The sequence below is a fragment of the Sinohyriopsis cumingii genome, chromosome 16 (genome assembly GCF_028554795.1).
Source record: "Sinohyriopsis cumingii isolate HCF-2022 chromosome 16, ASM2855479v2, whole genome shotgun sequence".
NCBI lineage: Eukaryota > Metazoa > Mollusca > Bivalvia > Unionida > Unionidae > Sinohyriopsis > Sinohyriopsis cumingii.
This window is the reverse complement of record NC_142976.1, coordinates 93340196-93357121: the sequence shown is the minus strand read 5'-3', so window position 1 is coordinate 93357121 and position 16926 is coordinate 93340196. Positions and strand designations below refer to the sequence as shown.

The 16926-nt window shown below is 36.8% G+C and overlaps 1 protein-coding gene across 1 annotated transcript in view; it reads right to left on the bottom strand.

Annotated features, from left to right (window-relative positions):
• LOC149781004 (uncharacterized) overlaps positions 1 to 16926 on the bottom strand; it is a 61067-nt gene that overhangs the window by 17188 nt on the left and 26953 nt on the right. The window contains exons 6-10 of the mRNA XM_089936449.1: positions 12715 to 12852; positions 10837 to 11051; positions 4536 to 4739; positions 1908 to 2069; positions 871 to 1035 (exon numbers count right to left, since the gene is read on the bottom strand). Of these exons, the coding sequence (XP_089792575.1) occupies positions 871 to 1035; positions 1908 to 2069; positions 4536 to 4739; positions 10837 to 11051; positions 12715 to 12852 (884 nt within the window). The remainder of the gene's footprint in view (positions 1 to 870; positions 1036 to 1907; positions 2070 to 4535; positions 4740 to 10836; positions 11052 to 12714; positions 12853 to 16926) is intronic.

Below are 16926 nucleotides of genomic sequence, written 5' to 3'. Positions count from 1 at the left end.
GACCCCTGTAGAACATCACAACATAGATCAACTGGGCTGGAGTGTATTCCTTTTGCAGATACAATTTGTGTCCTGTTGACCAAGTAGGACTTGAACCACAGTAAGGCTGTATTATGAATGCCAAATACATGCTGGAGACGGTGAAGTAATATATCATGGTCTATTGTGTCAAATGCTGCAGACAAATCAAGGAGGATGAGGACTGTAATCTTTCCGCTACCCAACGCAGAGAGAATGTCATTAACTACTTTTAGAAGAGTAGTTTCAGTACTGTGGCAAGGGCGACATGCAGATTGTACATTGCTAAAAAAGACAGTTTGAATTTAGATGAGATACAAACTGGGATAGAACAACCTTTTCTAAGATTTTTTATATGAATGGGAGATTAGAAACTGGGATAAATAATAATAAATCATAATAAACAAGTATGGACATTAACTACTCATAATGGATCTTGGCATCTTTTGGGTTAGACACATTTGTTTGTTTCTGCTAATTTTGTGATCCATGATGCTTACAAGTTAGCTATGTAAGATCGTGAGACAAACGGTTCTGCTTCATTTAGAATGTGCTAGACATGTTGAGACCAATCTGACTAGGTAACGTCTATGAAGTTATACATATGACAAACATTTTGAATTTGTTATGTCAAGCGTTTTCCACGTACGTATACAAAAAATAGTTTTGAACAACATACATACGGTAAAAGGTAAATCAGCATGGTAATTTTACACTTGCAATGGGCGTACCAAATTAATGCAGTCTGGCCTTTTTCATCAAGCATTTGCAATGAAAGTATCTTTTTCAGGTCATTATTTTCGTGATAAGAGAGGATAAATTAGTACTACAGATGGTACTTTTGAAGCTTACGTGTGTACCAGCTATACTCTGACACTCGATGTATCCGGTTATTGCAAAGGCCTTGAACTTGTGCAGGTTTTGCCCAAGAGCTTCAACAGCTTGCCGATAATAGTCTCTGTACCCAGTCTGCCAAGCGAATACAGGTATCACTCGATCTTTATTGGCACCAAAGACCTACAAAAGAATGAATTTATCAGAGATTTTTGCCGACTTGCATTCAAGCGAAATGTATGTGCCTACACCCATACAATCCATACGCAGACTAAATTTTAATCTTTAAAATTATTCTCCTTCTTTAGATGGTTTGTGTTCTAAAGATATCTCCTCGTCTCGTGTTTATTTGCATCCATGAGCAATTTCAGTTTTCATCTGTCCCTTCATTGCATATTTGTTTAGATCACTGAGAAAGACTGTTGACTTAAATCTAACTTGCACATTTAAGTTTTATTTATAACCTATTTGATTTCGAGTCAGAGACATGAATTAAAGCAACATATGCTTATCTCTAAAACCTAGAGTTACTATTAACCCCTCCGTTTACTTTTACAATCAGAGCACATAACAAGTCTCTTAATTGTCGTAACGCCTTGATTAAATCGTTTTATTGGTATCGAAGTTTCCGACAATCGTGTTCCTTTGTTAATTTCATATAACGGCCCTTATCAAGATTAGCATATAATATAGTTGCAAATATATAACGAGTGAAAGCCGGTTCATCGTTTTTATTTTTTGCATGGTAATAATTTCTGCCTCGTTTTGGGGTTTTCTGAATCACCCTCAAAGACAAAGACAAGCCAAATCTAAGCACACGCTCAAATCTCAACTATTTTTCGTCCTCAATTGAGGTATGACAAGTACTTCAAGAGAACCTGGGTAGCTCTGCACGCTTCATATGTGTCAAAAAATAGTAATTTGGATGTTAATGACTACCCAATTAATGCATCTCAAATGTAGCAATTCCTCTGAAACAGCCGCTTCACTTGAGAAATCATTCTGATGAAACTGCATTTTGATGTCTTTTTCTGTACTGAGCTAATGATGCCTACCCCGTTCCAGATGTCCGCGATTTCAGCTCCACGTCTGCCGTAGTAGATCATTCCAGCCTTCCAGTCATGTATGTCCAAATGAAGCTTCATTCCTTGTTCCTTGCAGTAAGCGGTTTGACGAAATATACCATTCCAAGCTTCATTTGAGTACTCCACATACACCTGAATGGGAAAGTGTAACTCTTTAACCAAGTGCTTATACTGGGAAATTGCTGCGGTCATTTTAGTTTCGCTATCTGGCTGTCATCGGTTTAACGCGAACTTCTATACAACGCGAACTAAGCACTGTGCGGAAACCTTTCTACATGACTAGAGCTCAGAACATAACCTGCACGAACATTTCAAAGTATACAATATAAAATCAAAATACAAAAACTGAGTTATCTAATTCTCAACTGATCATTCTAAGCTGATTATAAATCAAAAGCCATTTTCTGAAGCACTTTTTAACCTTTGCCCGTTATGGCATATTATTCGGCATTGCTCGTGCAAAACCACTTTCTAGTGATTGAAGTGTGACCAATTATTTTCCATCAAGATTAAAGAATATGGCGAAATCAATGTCATGAATCTGTCGGATTACAAGAGGTGTAGCATTTATTTGATACGAAATACTTTATATCGTATCATTTTAACTACTTTTGTAGATTATTGCTTGGGTGAAATTTTATATGCCAGAGCTTCTAATTTGCTTTTATGAATTCTAATTATTTTTCTCAGCGTTTTTTCTTTTTTCTTTCTTCTTCTTCTTTTACCTTGCTCATGCGTATCGACATGGTTTTAGCATGTGGCGTTATCATTCCTGAGACAAAAACATCCTGTCACAAGGCTACTCTTATGTAAAGAAGTTAAAAATGTCTTAACTGAGCTTGTCGGGGAGGTATTTAAATCATGCTTAGTCGACATTGTTTAAATCTAAAGTGAAGCTTCATTTTACGTGAGAAATAAACCCAGTCTCCTCTGCCAAAATATGCTATAGCGTGTTAGTTTAAGTAAAGTTATGTCATTGAAGTTTATCAGTAAATGAAGAAAAATAGATGCTAATGCTGAGAGATTTGTTGCAAATCTAACTCTTGAGTTTTATGGTCAACAAAATATGTGAATAAGAAACCAGAAATGTCATTCGACTTTATTCACAGAATGCTGCCTGTCCCACAAGACTTATTTTCAGGATATATGCTCTCCTTCAGACTCAGTTTCAGACTCAAAGTATTTCAAGAACTTTGAAAGACTAGAAAATGTAGCATTGGTGGTGATGGTAGCAGTAGTAATTTTAGCTGGGAAGAACTCATTACCATTAACGTTAACAGTTTTGTGGATATAACGTAGTAGTAATTTTAGCTGGGAAGAACTCATTACCATTAACGTTAACAGTTTTGTGGATATAACGTAGTAGTAATTTTAGCTGGGAAGAACTCATTACCATTAACGTCAACAGTTTTGTGGATATAACGTAGTAGTAATTTTAGCTGGGAAGAACTCATTACCATTAACGTTAACAGTTTTGTGGATATAACGTAGTAGTAATTTTAGCTGGGAAGAACTCATTGCCATTAACGTCAACAGTTTTGTGGATATAACGTAGTAGTAATTTTAGCTGGGAAGAACTCATTGCCATTAACGTTAACAGTTTTGTGGATATAACGTAGTAGTAATTTTAGCTGGGAAGAACTCATTGCCATTAACGTTAACAGTTTTGTGGATATAACGTAGTAGTAATTTTAGCTGGGAAGAACTCATTGCCATTAACGTCAACAGTTTTGTGGATATAACGTAGTAGTAATTTTAGCTGGGAAGAACTCATTGCCATTAACGTTAACAGTTTTGTGGATATAACGTAGTAGTAATTTTAGCTGGGAAGAACTCATTGCCATTAACGTTAACAGTTTTGTGGATATAACGTAGTAGTAATTTTAGCTGGGAAGAACTCATTACCATTAACGTCAACAGTTTTGTGGATATAACGTAGTAGTAATTTTAGCTGGGAAGAACTCATTACCATTAACGTTAACAGTTTTGTGGATATAACGTAGTAGTAATTTTAGCTGGGAAGAACTCATTACCATTAACGTCAACAGTTTTGTGGATATAACGTAGTAGTAATTTTAGCTGGGAAGAACTCATTACCATTAACGTTAACAGTTTTGTGGATATAACGTAGTAGTAATTTTAGCTGGGAAGAACTCATTGCCATTAACGTCAACAGTTTTGTGGATATAACGTAGTAGTAATTTTAGCTGGGAAGAACTCATTACCATTAACGTCAACAGTTTTGTGGATATAACATAGTATTTGCAAATGAAATCTTAAGCAAAAATGGTTAAGGTTTACTTTTTATTAATTGATTGTAGCGACCGTTATAAAGTACCTTTCGTTGTTAAACAGGTAAGTGACCATTTATGATTTTCAATTAACATAACCTAAGAGTGATCTTTTATAAGTGAACGAGTTCTACATAGTAATTTGCACCAGAAAGTTTTTCCCTTTTTTACATTATACCCATATATGACTGTATTCGAAAAGTTATCCGTCATGATAAAGAAGCTAGTCAAGTCTGACAGGTATACTTGAACAATGTATGTATGTATGTATGTATGTATGTATGTATGTATGTATGTATGTTTTCACCTTTAGGTCTGGCCTTAGTGTGCTTTTTACAAGGGACGCAAATTGTCTGACGTAGTTGTCGTCTGCAGCATGTGGCAAATTAAACCAGGGGTTGGCGCCAAGAAGGTTAGCAAGGTGAATCATGTGTTCTATAGAGCCTCCATCTGTACCACTCTGCGTATGGAAATCGGTTCTTTTTCTACTTGCCCATGTCGTTGGTTCTGGCTAATAATAATAATAATAATAATACATCCAACTAATTAAAAAATAAAATAGACCCAATGCATCTTCCTGCATGTCATGAAAGGTGTGCAATGGAAGGACTCTTTCTGTTCTGTGATGCGTCAAATTGTGATGTTATGGATTATATTCTTTGTAGTAAATCGTTTGTTTTATACGCCTTTTTGTAGGATACCTAAATTTCCTCGCCACAACACAGCCAGTGATGCGCTGTTAAACCATACATACATACATACATACATACATACATACTTCAGTCTGGATACCCAACGTTCAATCGTTAACATTCAAGATGAGTAAAATCAGCAAATTATTGGAGTTTCAGATGCACCTGGAGTATGCCAGGCGCCTCCTGAATGAGCTGGTAATGGAGGTAATCCAGGAAAGTGCTAGGCTTGAAGAAGACGAGGAGAAGAAAAAGAAAGCAGACGGAGAAGGAAAAGAAACAATATATCCTTCCACACATGATGCTAAGACAGATCTGTGAGTCAAACCGATGGTGAGGACATCGCAGAGAGAAGCACCATAGCTACTAACAGCACAGAGACCCATGATCACACAAGTGGAGAACTGGGACCAAGATTGAAGAGTAGGAGGCAAATCTGGAGCCTCAGCGTCCGCATGAGGTAAGGAGGCAGCAACCACGGATGTGGAATAGGAGAATGAGGGTGGTCTTCACTATCCCTCACAGTGAAAACTGGGATGATGAGGCCACTCAAGCTGCCTCTGCGCTCTCAAGAACAAGATTAGGAGCATGATTTGAGCCGCCGTTGCATCATAAATATTGGGGTTTTGTGATAGTAGATATTGTTTTTGTTTTACTCTTCCATTCTGCGTGGATAGTAGAATGTGTGTTTTTTCCTCCCTTTTCCCTCTGTGTGTGTGTGTTTGTGTGTTTGCATGCATGCGCGTACCTTTGTGTGGATAGTAGAGTGTGTGTTTGTGTGGATCGTAAACTGTGTGTGTGTGGAAAGTAGTGTGTGTGTTTGTGTGGATAGTAGAGTGTGTGTTTGTATGCGTTTGTGTGGATAGTATATTTGGGTTTGTTTTTTCTTCTTGACGTGTGTGGACAGTATATTTGGGGTTTGTATACGTGCGCGTACGTTGTGCGAATAGTACACATTTGGGTTGGCGTAGATAGTAGAGTGTGTGTTTGTATGCGTTCGCGTACTATTGTGTGGAAAGTACATATTGGGTTTTTTATAGTAAATATTGGAGTATTATTTATAGTAGACATTGTGTTATTTACCCTTCCGTTCCTTTTTCCTCTATGTGGATAGTATAGTTTGGGTTTGTTTTTTCTTCTTCCCTCTGTGGTGTGTTTGTCTGTGTATTTGTATATTTGTATGCATGCGCGTACGTTTGTGTGGATTGTAGAGTGTGTGTTTGTATGCATGCGCGTACGTTTGTGTGGATAGTAGATATTGTGTTTGTATGCGTTCGCGTACTTTTGTGTGGATAGAAGAGTGTGTGTTTGTGTGGATAGTAGTGTGTGTTTGTATGCGTACGCGTACGTTTGTGTGGATAGTAGAGTGTGTGTTTGTATGCGTTCGCGTACGTTTGTGTGGATAGTATATTTGAGGTTTGTGTGCGTTCGCGTACGTTGTGTGGATAGTATATTTGGGTTTTTTTTCTTCCTCTTCCCGTGTGTGGATAGTAGATTTGTTTTTTGTGCTCCTTCTCTCTGTGTGGATAGTATATTTGGGGTTTGCTTTTCTTCTTCCCTCTGTGGTGTGTGTGTCTATGTTTGTTTGTATGTGTGCGCGCCTATGTTTGTTTGTGTGTGTATGTGTTGGTCTTTGTCTCTATACAACTTCATTTATCCCTATCCAATACATTTCACTTACCTACCTACAGTAGCGCGTATTCAAGTCAGCTACTTGCAACACCGTTGCCATTATTCACCTAGTGTTCTTTACAGTGACGTCATTGAAGCTGGAAATTTCGAGACTAAAAATATAGACTTGGGTTTTTCCACAGGTTCTAACTATAAAGAGATAATATGGTTTTTAAACAGGAACGTCACACAAGTTGACGCTATAAATAGAAAATGTGTTTTTCAAAGGAATTTCCCACAATTTGTTGCTATAAACAGATAGTGGGATTTCATAGGAATTTCAACAGGTTATAGTTATAAATAGATACATGGGTGTTCATCCACAATCGTTACTCATGCTGAGACTATAAATAGTTACTAGGTGTATTCATTTTAGTCCAAACCAGTGTAATCTAATGATCGGATGTATGTTTAGTCTCCTTTAAATTCTGGGACGATTTCGTCATTATAGCGTTACTGTTAGTCACATCCATTTTTGCGTTGGTCTTTTGCTTGATTATAGCTTTTTATAGCATCATTACAGTTATGCAAATTTATTAACACCGACAACATAATTTCAGGTTGAGGTATCGCTTTATATATAAATCTCGGGCTTGTATTAGTGTATGTCTGTCTCTGTCTCTGTTGTGTTTGGCCATCTACCATCCGTGTCCATAGAAAGACCCTATATCATTTCACAATTTTCCTAGAGAGTCCTAACCTATGTTAAACTTTCACTTGTCCCGCTCGAGTCGCAGCCATGTTAAATTTGCCCATGTTAAATTTCCCTTGTCCTTATACGTCCTCACGGTGTTTTTGATTATATGTTCTCATTTGCCCTAGGGTATCAATCTATGTCGATGTGTCGTATGTGTATATCATTTCGCAATTTCCCTAGACAGTCTTAACATATGTAAAACTTTCCCTTGTCCCGCTAGAGTCCCAGCCATGTTAAATTTGCACATGTTAAATTTCCCTTGTCCTTATACGTCCCCAAGGTGTTTTTGATTATATGTTCTCATTTGCCCTAGGGTATCAATCTATGTCGATGTGTCGTATGTGTTATATATGTATATGTCTATATCTCTCCTGTATTCGTCTCTCCCTAGAGTAGCGCGTTTTCAGGTCAGTCACTTGCAACATTGTTTCCAGTGTTCCGCCCAAATGAGGTCAGCCCCTTGCTACCTTGTTACCAATGTTCAATACCGTGACGTCACCTCACCTGTTCCCATTCCTATTATCCCTATACAACAACCGTACTTTCCCTTGTCGCTATAGAGTCCCAATATCCCCCATGTTCAATTCCCCTTGTCGCTATATTGTTCCAGGGTGATCTGAAAAGTGTTGTCGATATATTGTCCCGGGAGGGTCTGTAATGAATGTTTCCATTGTCGTCTATGCATCACAATACACTACTGCCATCCCTTGTCCCCACTGTCATATAACATCCAGGGCACACATCGGCCTCTTCAACCACCTGGGCACTCACAGACCTATCGGTCCCCCTCAATGATAACTAAAGTGGTCCTCACTGACTTGATGGACGAACTCAAGACCATCCCTTATACACAAAGGACAGCCTATACATATATTTCTGTATCATTCTTTATACACAAAGGACAGCCTATACGTATATTTCTGTATCATCCTTTATACACAAAGGACAGCCTATACGTATATTTCATTATCATCCTTTATACACAAAGGCCAGCCTGCACTTATATTCAGTACCGTCCTTGACAAAGGCAATAGCTTTATAGTAAGATAGAATGTTTTACAATGACTGACTATCTGAAAATTAATAAATCCCCGGCTCTTCCCACTCGTCAGTCAAACGTAATCTTAAAGAAATTTTCATGGCCCGCTGACTTCTATTGTCGACTGTCTTGTATGAATCATTTTGAAATAACGTTAAGACTTACAACTCGCCGGAGTATTCGGATCTCATTTTCTGACACCTAGGTGAGTTCCTTTACAAACCATATACAAGCTCAATCATAACTTTAACATTTCTCAGGAGATTTTCTGTAACGTTCTACGCAAACATGGGAACCTAAATACATTTAAATGATACTATCAAAAGAAAACCTATTTTTGTCTAAGAATGGCATCGTTAAGGAGTAGAAGGAGCTATGTTTGCCATTGCAAAAAGACAATTACTATGCCATTTCCTGTGATCACTGACTGAATGGTATATTGCCAGCGATTACTGACTGAATGGTATATTGCAAGCGATCACTGACTGAGTGATATGATATTTTAACTGATCACTGACCGAATGATATATTTCCAGGGATCACTGACTGAATTATATACTTTCAGTGATCACTGACTGAATGGTATACTTCCAAGGATCACTGACTGAATGGTATATTTCCAGTGATCACTGAGTGAATGGTATATTTCCAGTGATCACTGACTGAATGATATATTTCCAGTGATCACTGACTGAAGGGTATATTTCCGATGATCACTGACTGAATGGTATATTTCCAGTGATCACTGACTGAATGATATATTTCCAGCGATCACTGACTGAATGGTATACTTCCAAGGATCACTGACTGAATGGTGTATTTCCAAGGATCGCTGAGTGAAGGGTGTATTTCCAAGGATCACTGACTGAATGGTATATTGCCAGCCATCACTGACTGAATGGTATATTGCCAGCGATCACTGACTGAATGGGATACTTCCAAGGGTCACTGAGTGAATGGTGTATTTCCAGTGATCACTGACTGAATGGTGTATTTCCAGTGATCACTGACTGAAGGGTATATTTCCGATGATCACTGACTGAATGGTGTATTTCCAGTGATCACTGACTGAATGGTGTATTTCCAGTGATCACTGACTGAATGATATATTTCCAGTGATCACTGACTGAAGGGTATATTTCCAGTGATCACTGACTGAAGGGTATATTTCCGATGATCACTCACTGAATCATCATTTTGTTGCTCGATGCATTCAAGGTTGAGGAGTTCTGAAGAGCTATGTGTTGAAGTTTTTAAGAAATTGTCTTTTACATAGTAAATATTTCTTGAATATGCTTATATGATAGAATATCACGAAAGGGATGGTTTATATAAAATACTCAAACAATTTTATGGCAGGATTTTCTTATTCAAAATCTTTCCAAAATCGGACCAAGTTTACATTCTTAACGGCTCTATGGGTTTTCTTTGCTTTATTGGGGTTCGTGGTTATTTTTTTTATAGCTTTTTTTAGTTTTGAAAAATATGAAATTGTACTGATGCGTCCAACTAATGTAATAACGAACTAAGCTCTTGCCCCTTTTTGTAATGTTTTGAAGGAATCTTGTCATTACTATAGTCTGACAATACAAACTCGTTTGTTTGTACCCCACTACCGATTTAAATAATAGAAACCGTTAATACGATAAAAACTGCAAGGAACTTAGTCAATTAATCATTAATTTGTAGTTTCAAACCTGACTGTGAGTAAAGTGACCCTATCACCGTCATCTTATGTGCGTTTCAAGCTTAACGGAAGTTTTCAGTGTAATAGAAGGGCATGCTCGGATCCATTTCCAGTTTCTGGACAAGTCCATTTTCAGCAAACGGGTGTGACACGATTAAAGATGTACATATATAAGTCGTCTGATTCCGATATTTACAATGTCGAATCAAGCAAAGAAAAATAATGACAATAACAAATTTGCTATTCATGTGGATTTATCAAGCGATTTAATTTCTATGTTCATATATGCAAAGGGATATAATTCCAAACTCTCAACGTTATGTAATTTACGGAATTATCCGGCAGTTGCCGAACATGATGAAAATACGTCATTATGTTGTCTGATAGAAATAAACTAGCCTATAGTGTACGCAATATGGCGCCATGTTAGTATGTAAAGACCGTGAAGCATGAAAGGGTGCAGGGGATGACAGCATTAGTGCCATTCTGGTCAGTCAGTTATAAATTGTAAATCAATGATTCAATTGATTTAGTTCTGTGCACATTTTATCACAATAAACGTTTTCGTTATTGAAATCGGTGTTTTGGTTTTCTTTTGTTTTTTTTTACAAAAAAACGGGGATATATAGTCAGACTATAAGTGAGAGTCAGAGAGAACTAGTAGTAATAAAGTAGATAATTTGTTAGACCTCTCTGCACACACTTCAGTTTTCTAAGTATCTAAATACTAAGTATGGACTGTGGTAAAGTACCCCACCAAACCCCCACTTCTTACCCCTGCCTGGCTAAGCGCAAGTGTAATGCATATATGAAAATCATTACCGTGTGTCCATTCGTTGAACTAAAGTCCATAAAGCGGAGCTCGGAATAACGTTTCAGGTTCTCTTCGAAACTTGGATTGAAAGGAAACTGCTCGTATCTATGTTCGAACCCGGGCAAAATAACCCGGATATTGTGGACGGGGTTTGCAGGGTTGGTGCTACGAAGAACCAGGAGTACACCACCTGAGTCCACCTGAAAGTTAGCCTGGATTCGTCCTGAAGTCAGATAGGAAATTAGCTATGATGATGTCCGACTGGAAAAGAGTATTCAGTGTTTTGCTTTTCTCTCGAAGAGAACTATGGCTGTGGAACAGTTTTCACATAATCTATAAACCTGCTCCATTATCAGTGAAGTGCGAATGCAGCAATCAAATGACTTTTAAGAACGTCGACGTGGCAGTCAAAGAACTTTCCATAATGTCATTGTACCAGTCAAAAAACTTTCACGAATATCAGTGCACCAGTCAAAGAACTGCAAAAAAAACTTTCCGAAATGTCAGTGCACCAGTCAAAGATCTGCAAAGAACTTTCCAAAATATCAGTGCACCAGTCAAAGAACTTTCCAGAATGTCATTTTACGAGTCAAAGAACTGTCATTGTACCAGTCAAAGAACTTTCCAGAATGTCAGTACACCAGTCAAAAAAACTTTCCAGGATGTTAATGCACCAGTCAAAGAATTTTCCCGAATGTAAGTTCAGTGCACCAGTCAAAGAACTGCAAAGATCTTTCCAGCATGTTAGTGCACCAGTCAAAGAACTTTCAAGAATGCCAGTGCAATAGTTAAAAGACTTTCCAGAATGCCAATGCGACAGCCAAAGGACTTTCCAGCATGAACTTTCGAGAATGTAAATGCAGCAGTAAAAGGACTTTCCAAAATGTTAATACAGATGTCAATACAGCAGTCAACTAACTGCCAAAGAATTTTTCAGAATTGTAGTTTAGCAATGGAATTTCCAGAATGTCAGCACATGTCTAATAACTTTCTAGAATATCAGTGTAACATATAAATAAATGTGTTGAATGTCTATGCATAGTGTCGTAGCTAAGATATTTGGGCCCCTATGAGGGCCCCTGTGCAACGCTTACCAAAGGCAAATACCTAATCTATAGAATAAAAAATAATTCGTGGGTCCCTATGTTTTGCATACTCTTGCTATATGATAGCTACGCCTGTTTGTATGCAGCAGTCAAAAAGACTTTCCAAAATGTCATCGCTGTAATGAACTGCCTGAGAACTTTCCAGAATGTCAGTACAGCAGTCAAAGAACTTTCCAGAATCAGAGAACATGTATTAATGTTGTCATAGCGGTATATGTTTTATCTGAACTGGAAATCGTGCATCCTTACACACACACACACGCCTTAAAATAATTTTAAGCAGGTAATCTTGAGCCTTATGACTGAAATGTCCCTCAGATTGACATGTATACAGTACAACCTCGCAATTAAAACCAGCAATATGACTTGAAAGACACGTAGTCTAAATGGGAGTTTGTCTAAATGTCTGAAAACAAATGGAACATACAACAAGTCATTGCAGGAATGGCCTTATTTCATGAAGATCAAAAGACGGGGCGGCGGGTGGAGTCACGCTTACGTTCCGTTTGAGGTCACAAGTACAGCGATATATTTTCTCATGACAATTAAGTTCGGACTAAAACATTTTACAAAGTGAAAGACTATATGCGGCATATGGAAATTATGACACAAAAAGAACTTTTAGTGGAGGAATGTAATTATAACACAAATGCAACACATTGTAAGGGCTCGAGCGCGTGATCTCAAAGAAACAGCTAGTAAAAGCTGCAGGACTACAACTTAGTAGTAGTGTATCTTTCTTTATTTACAAAAAGAAGAAACGAAAAAATGAAATGTTACCTTTTCGGTCCTGTATAATATGTGCACGGCTAAACCGGAAGTTGATTTCTCCTTCTCCGTCATATAGAATTGTATAGTTCCCACTATGGGAATTGTAACCGTAATCCCTGTGCATCAGTTTCACCAACTGCATATTATCTGAAGCATAACAAAAATACAACAAATGATATTTAAGAGATTTCAACGTTTTAAAATTAAAAAAATTGTTTCGTATCAATTTCTATAATTTATCTTACGAAATTATTACATAATTTTTTAAAGCTATAACAAAAACAATAATAATAATAATAATAATAATAATATCAACAATAATGATATATTTGTCTCATTACCATAAGAAACCGACCGTTTGATCCATACCACCTTGTCACATCTTCGACCCAAATTGCATCTAATTCATTCGTATGTATTAAATATAGATCACCGTACTGTTTAGATGTAAACTTTCTCAATATCTGTTCGCTATCATGTATATACATAACACATCACGCCACTGTACATGCAAAATATTCCTATTCATATAAGACATTTTGGTGCTGAATCTTGTCGCTAATATGCCTCAATTTGTAATGAATTTCTGCATGCCTTGTTTTATTATTTGTGGTTTTATTTTGTGTTGTGTTTGTAGATATGTGAGTGCATAATGTTTTAGTGTAGAATTTGGGTGGGTGTGCTAACAGATTTCGGTTTTTGAATGCCACACTAACACATTTTTGAGCATGCTATTGGAGTTTTAATTGTATGCACTGTACATATCGATTATTGTTGCTTTGTAGATCTACATTGTAAATATCCATTATTGTTGCTTTGTATATGTACATATCCATTATTGTTTCTTTGTATTTGTACACTATAAATTCAGTATTGTTGCTTTGTATATATACATTGTACATATACATGTTGTTGTTTTTTATTGCGGGGGGGTATATTTATTGTTCGTTTTGGGTATATATACACACTGTACATATCCATTAGTGTTAGGACTGATTGGCCTGTTGTCAGGATAATGTGACTGGGTGGGACATTATGCTACGTGTCTGCAGCATGATGCCCCTGTGCTAGACATCACTATAAACTGCCACATTGCAGACATCGTAGCGATATGACTGAAACATTGTTTACAAAATCCGAATTACATACGTACGTACATACATACATGCATGCATGCATTCATTCATCCATCCATCCATCCATACATACATACATACATACATACATACCTTTACAATCTGTAGGACACTGATAAATTTCGAATCTTATTCAAGTTAAATTATATAGGCTTTCGTTTACACTTTTTTTTTTCAATCTTTAATGCTTAATCCCCATATGTATTGTTCTTATCAACGATTAATCCATAGTTCTCCAAAATGAGGAGATACATGAATGGAACATAGAAAGATTTTTAAATTGCAAGATTTTTTAATTCATCAATAATGGCAGACACTGATGGCATCAAGCATTGTTTTATAATGCATATGCTTACAGGTCTAGCTCAGGCCGCCTAATACGCTTGTAGGGTCAAATGATTTCTTTTCTTTTTAAACGATAATATTATTAACAAAAATAGCTTCAATTAGCTTTAATTACCCTTCAAAAGCTCAATAAACTACCAAATGTACTATAAACTGCCAAATAATATATGTGTGGATAAAATGTTATAGTAGTGTAGGTACAGTTAACAACAACTTCCAGCAGGCTCAGTGTGCGAATTTTCGTCGAATATTGAATTGTAATTTAAAAAGACATCGTTGCTGTCGCATTGATGACAGTATCAGCGTATAGTTATGTCTTCCGTTATTATTCTTTCAATATGAGTAGCAAATCCACAAACCGTCACCTAAATCGACAAGGTCATTGCTATATCCTGTATACCACAAAGACAAAACACTTTGTGCGGTTAGTCCCAAATGAATATCACCTGATACCAGTACAAACGAAACGTGCTCAGCACATGACATTTAACAGTTGTGCTTTTTATTCCATGGTTATTTAACATTTTTGAACAGTTTCCTCTCTCTCTCTCTACACACACACACACACACACACACACACACACACACACACATATATATATATATATATATATATATATATATATATATATATATATATATATATATATATATATATATATATATATATATTGTTATGTATATATAATTTGTATTATTGGTTAGCTTTTTTAATGATTGTCCAAAGTCACGTTCATGTTGTACCTGACCAGTGACATTTATCTTGTAAACAACATAATACATAGCTAATATTTATCTATGAGTGTGGATTAAATATTCAGATCATTATCAATAGAGGTAAATATGTTTATTTGGGTCTAATATTGAATTCAGCGTTGAATGTTTTATAAAGGAGACTTATATCCGGGCTCTATAATTGGATCCAAGCTTGTTATATAATCTTGTTTACCTAAGAATTACTCATTCTTGCTTTAACATCTGAAGTAAAATTAATCCTATTGTTGTGTTCAGTTTTCCATATGGTTGGATTGATTTATTCAAATTATTATTCACTGGAATTACAAAGAGCTCAATCGTATGCATGGACTGGAACATTAATTTGGAATTATAGTGAATTCAGCAAGAAAATATTCGGATCAAGGTATTGTGATATTTTAAGAGACTGTTAGCACATCATCACAATCCATGTCACATGCATATTAGTACATTCGAAACTACAGGCACATCAACACCTTAGCATACCGGAATGTATTTGGAATACCACTAAAATTCAATTCGAACTTCATACATTTGCACTTGTGATAGAACTTTTGAAACTATATGGGATTTAATTCACAATACTGTAAGTTACTTTTTAAATTTTCACTTAATATTCAAGGGAAATAAATTATTTGTTAAAAAACAATTAAATTTGTTTTCGCTTGTTCCTGTTACTTAGTTTAACCATAGAGTCGTAACAGTATATTGATTGCATTATTAGAGTCTTGATTTATCACAACAGCCTTGCTTGTATCAAATGAGACTTGACTGCATTACAACAGCCTTGGTTGTATCGCAACAATCTTGATTGTATCATATAAGACTTCATTGTATCACAGCAGTCTTGATTGTATCGCAACAACATTGATTGCATCGCAACAGACTTGATTGTATCGTAGCATACTTCAGTGGCGTCACTCGGGTTGGTGTCCCCAGTGCGGTAGTTCATGGTGTCACCCCCATGGTCCTCCTTCCGTAACAGACCATACAGAATCCTTAGTAATGTCATTTTGGTGTCACCCCCTCTGATGGTGTCACCCGGTGCAGTCCGCACCCCCGCATCCCCCTAGCGACGCCACTGCTGTGCCTGCTAGTCATGTATTTAACTATGATCGGTTATCCGCTTATGAAATCCGACTAGACCGAGCAGTGTGTGCTCTGTAAAATTTGCAATTTTTCATTTTGGTGTCACCCCTCTGAGATGGTGTCACCCGGTGTGGTCCGCACCCCACGCACCCCCCTAGCGACGCCACTGACATACTTGATTGTAACGTAGAAGCCTTGATTGTGTATAGCAACAGACTTGATTGTATCACAACAGCCTTGATTATATCGCAACAACATTGATTGTATCGCAACAGACTTGATTGTATCGTAACATACTTAATTGTAACATAGAAGCCTTGATTGAATCACAACAGCTTTGATTGCATAGCAACAGACTTGATTGTAGCAGAGGAGTCTTTATTGTATCACAACAGCCTTGATTGTATCACAACAGCCTTGATTGTATCACAACGGCTTTGATTGTATAGCAACAGACTTGATTGTAGCATAGAAGTCTTAATTGTATCACAACAGCCTTGAATGTATCACAACAGCCTTGATTTATAGACTAAGCTCAGAATAGTCCTTGCTGATAGTTTGCTTCGCATTGAAACTTCAATGTTTCGATATGTTTAATCTTGAAATAATCTTTCAACCCAGCATATTCCTTGAACTGCAACAAGCTAAATGACAGAATAGATGAACAAATAGTTAATTTGAAAACCTTGTAGTGGATAAGGCAAATTACAAATAGTTAAACTGCTTGTGGACCTTGTTTTAGAGAAGGCAAATTAGAAATATTTAAACAGGTTGAGGACCTTGTGGTAGATAAGGTTTTTGACAAATAGTAAGTAAGGTTGAGGACCTGGTGGTAGATAAGGCATATGACAAATAGTAAGTTTGAGGATCTGTTGGTAAATAAGGCATATGACAA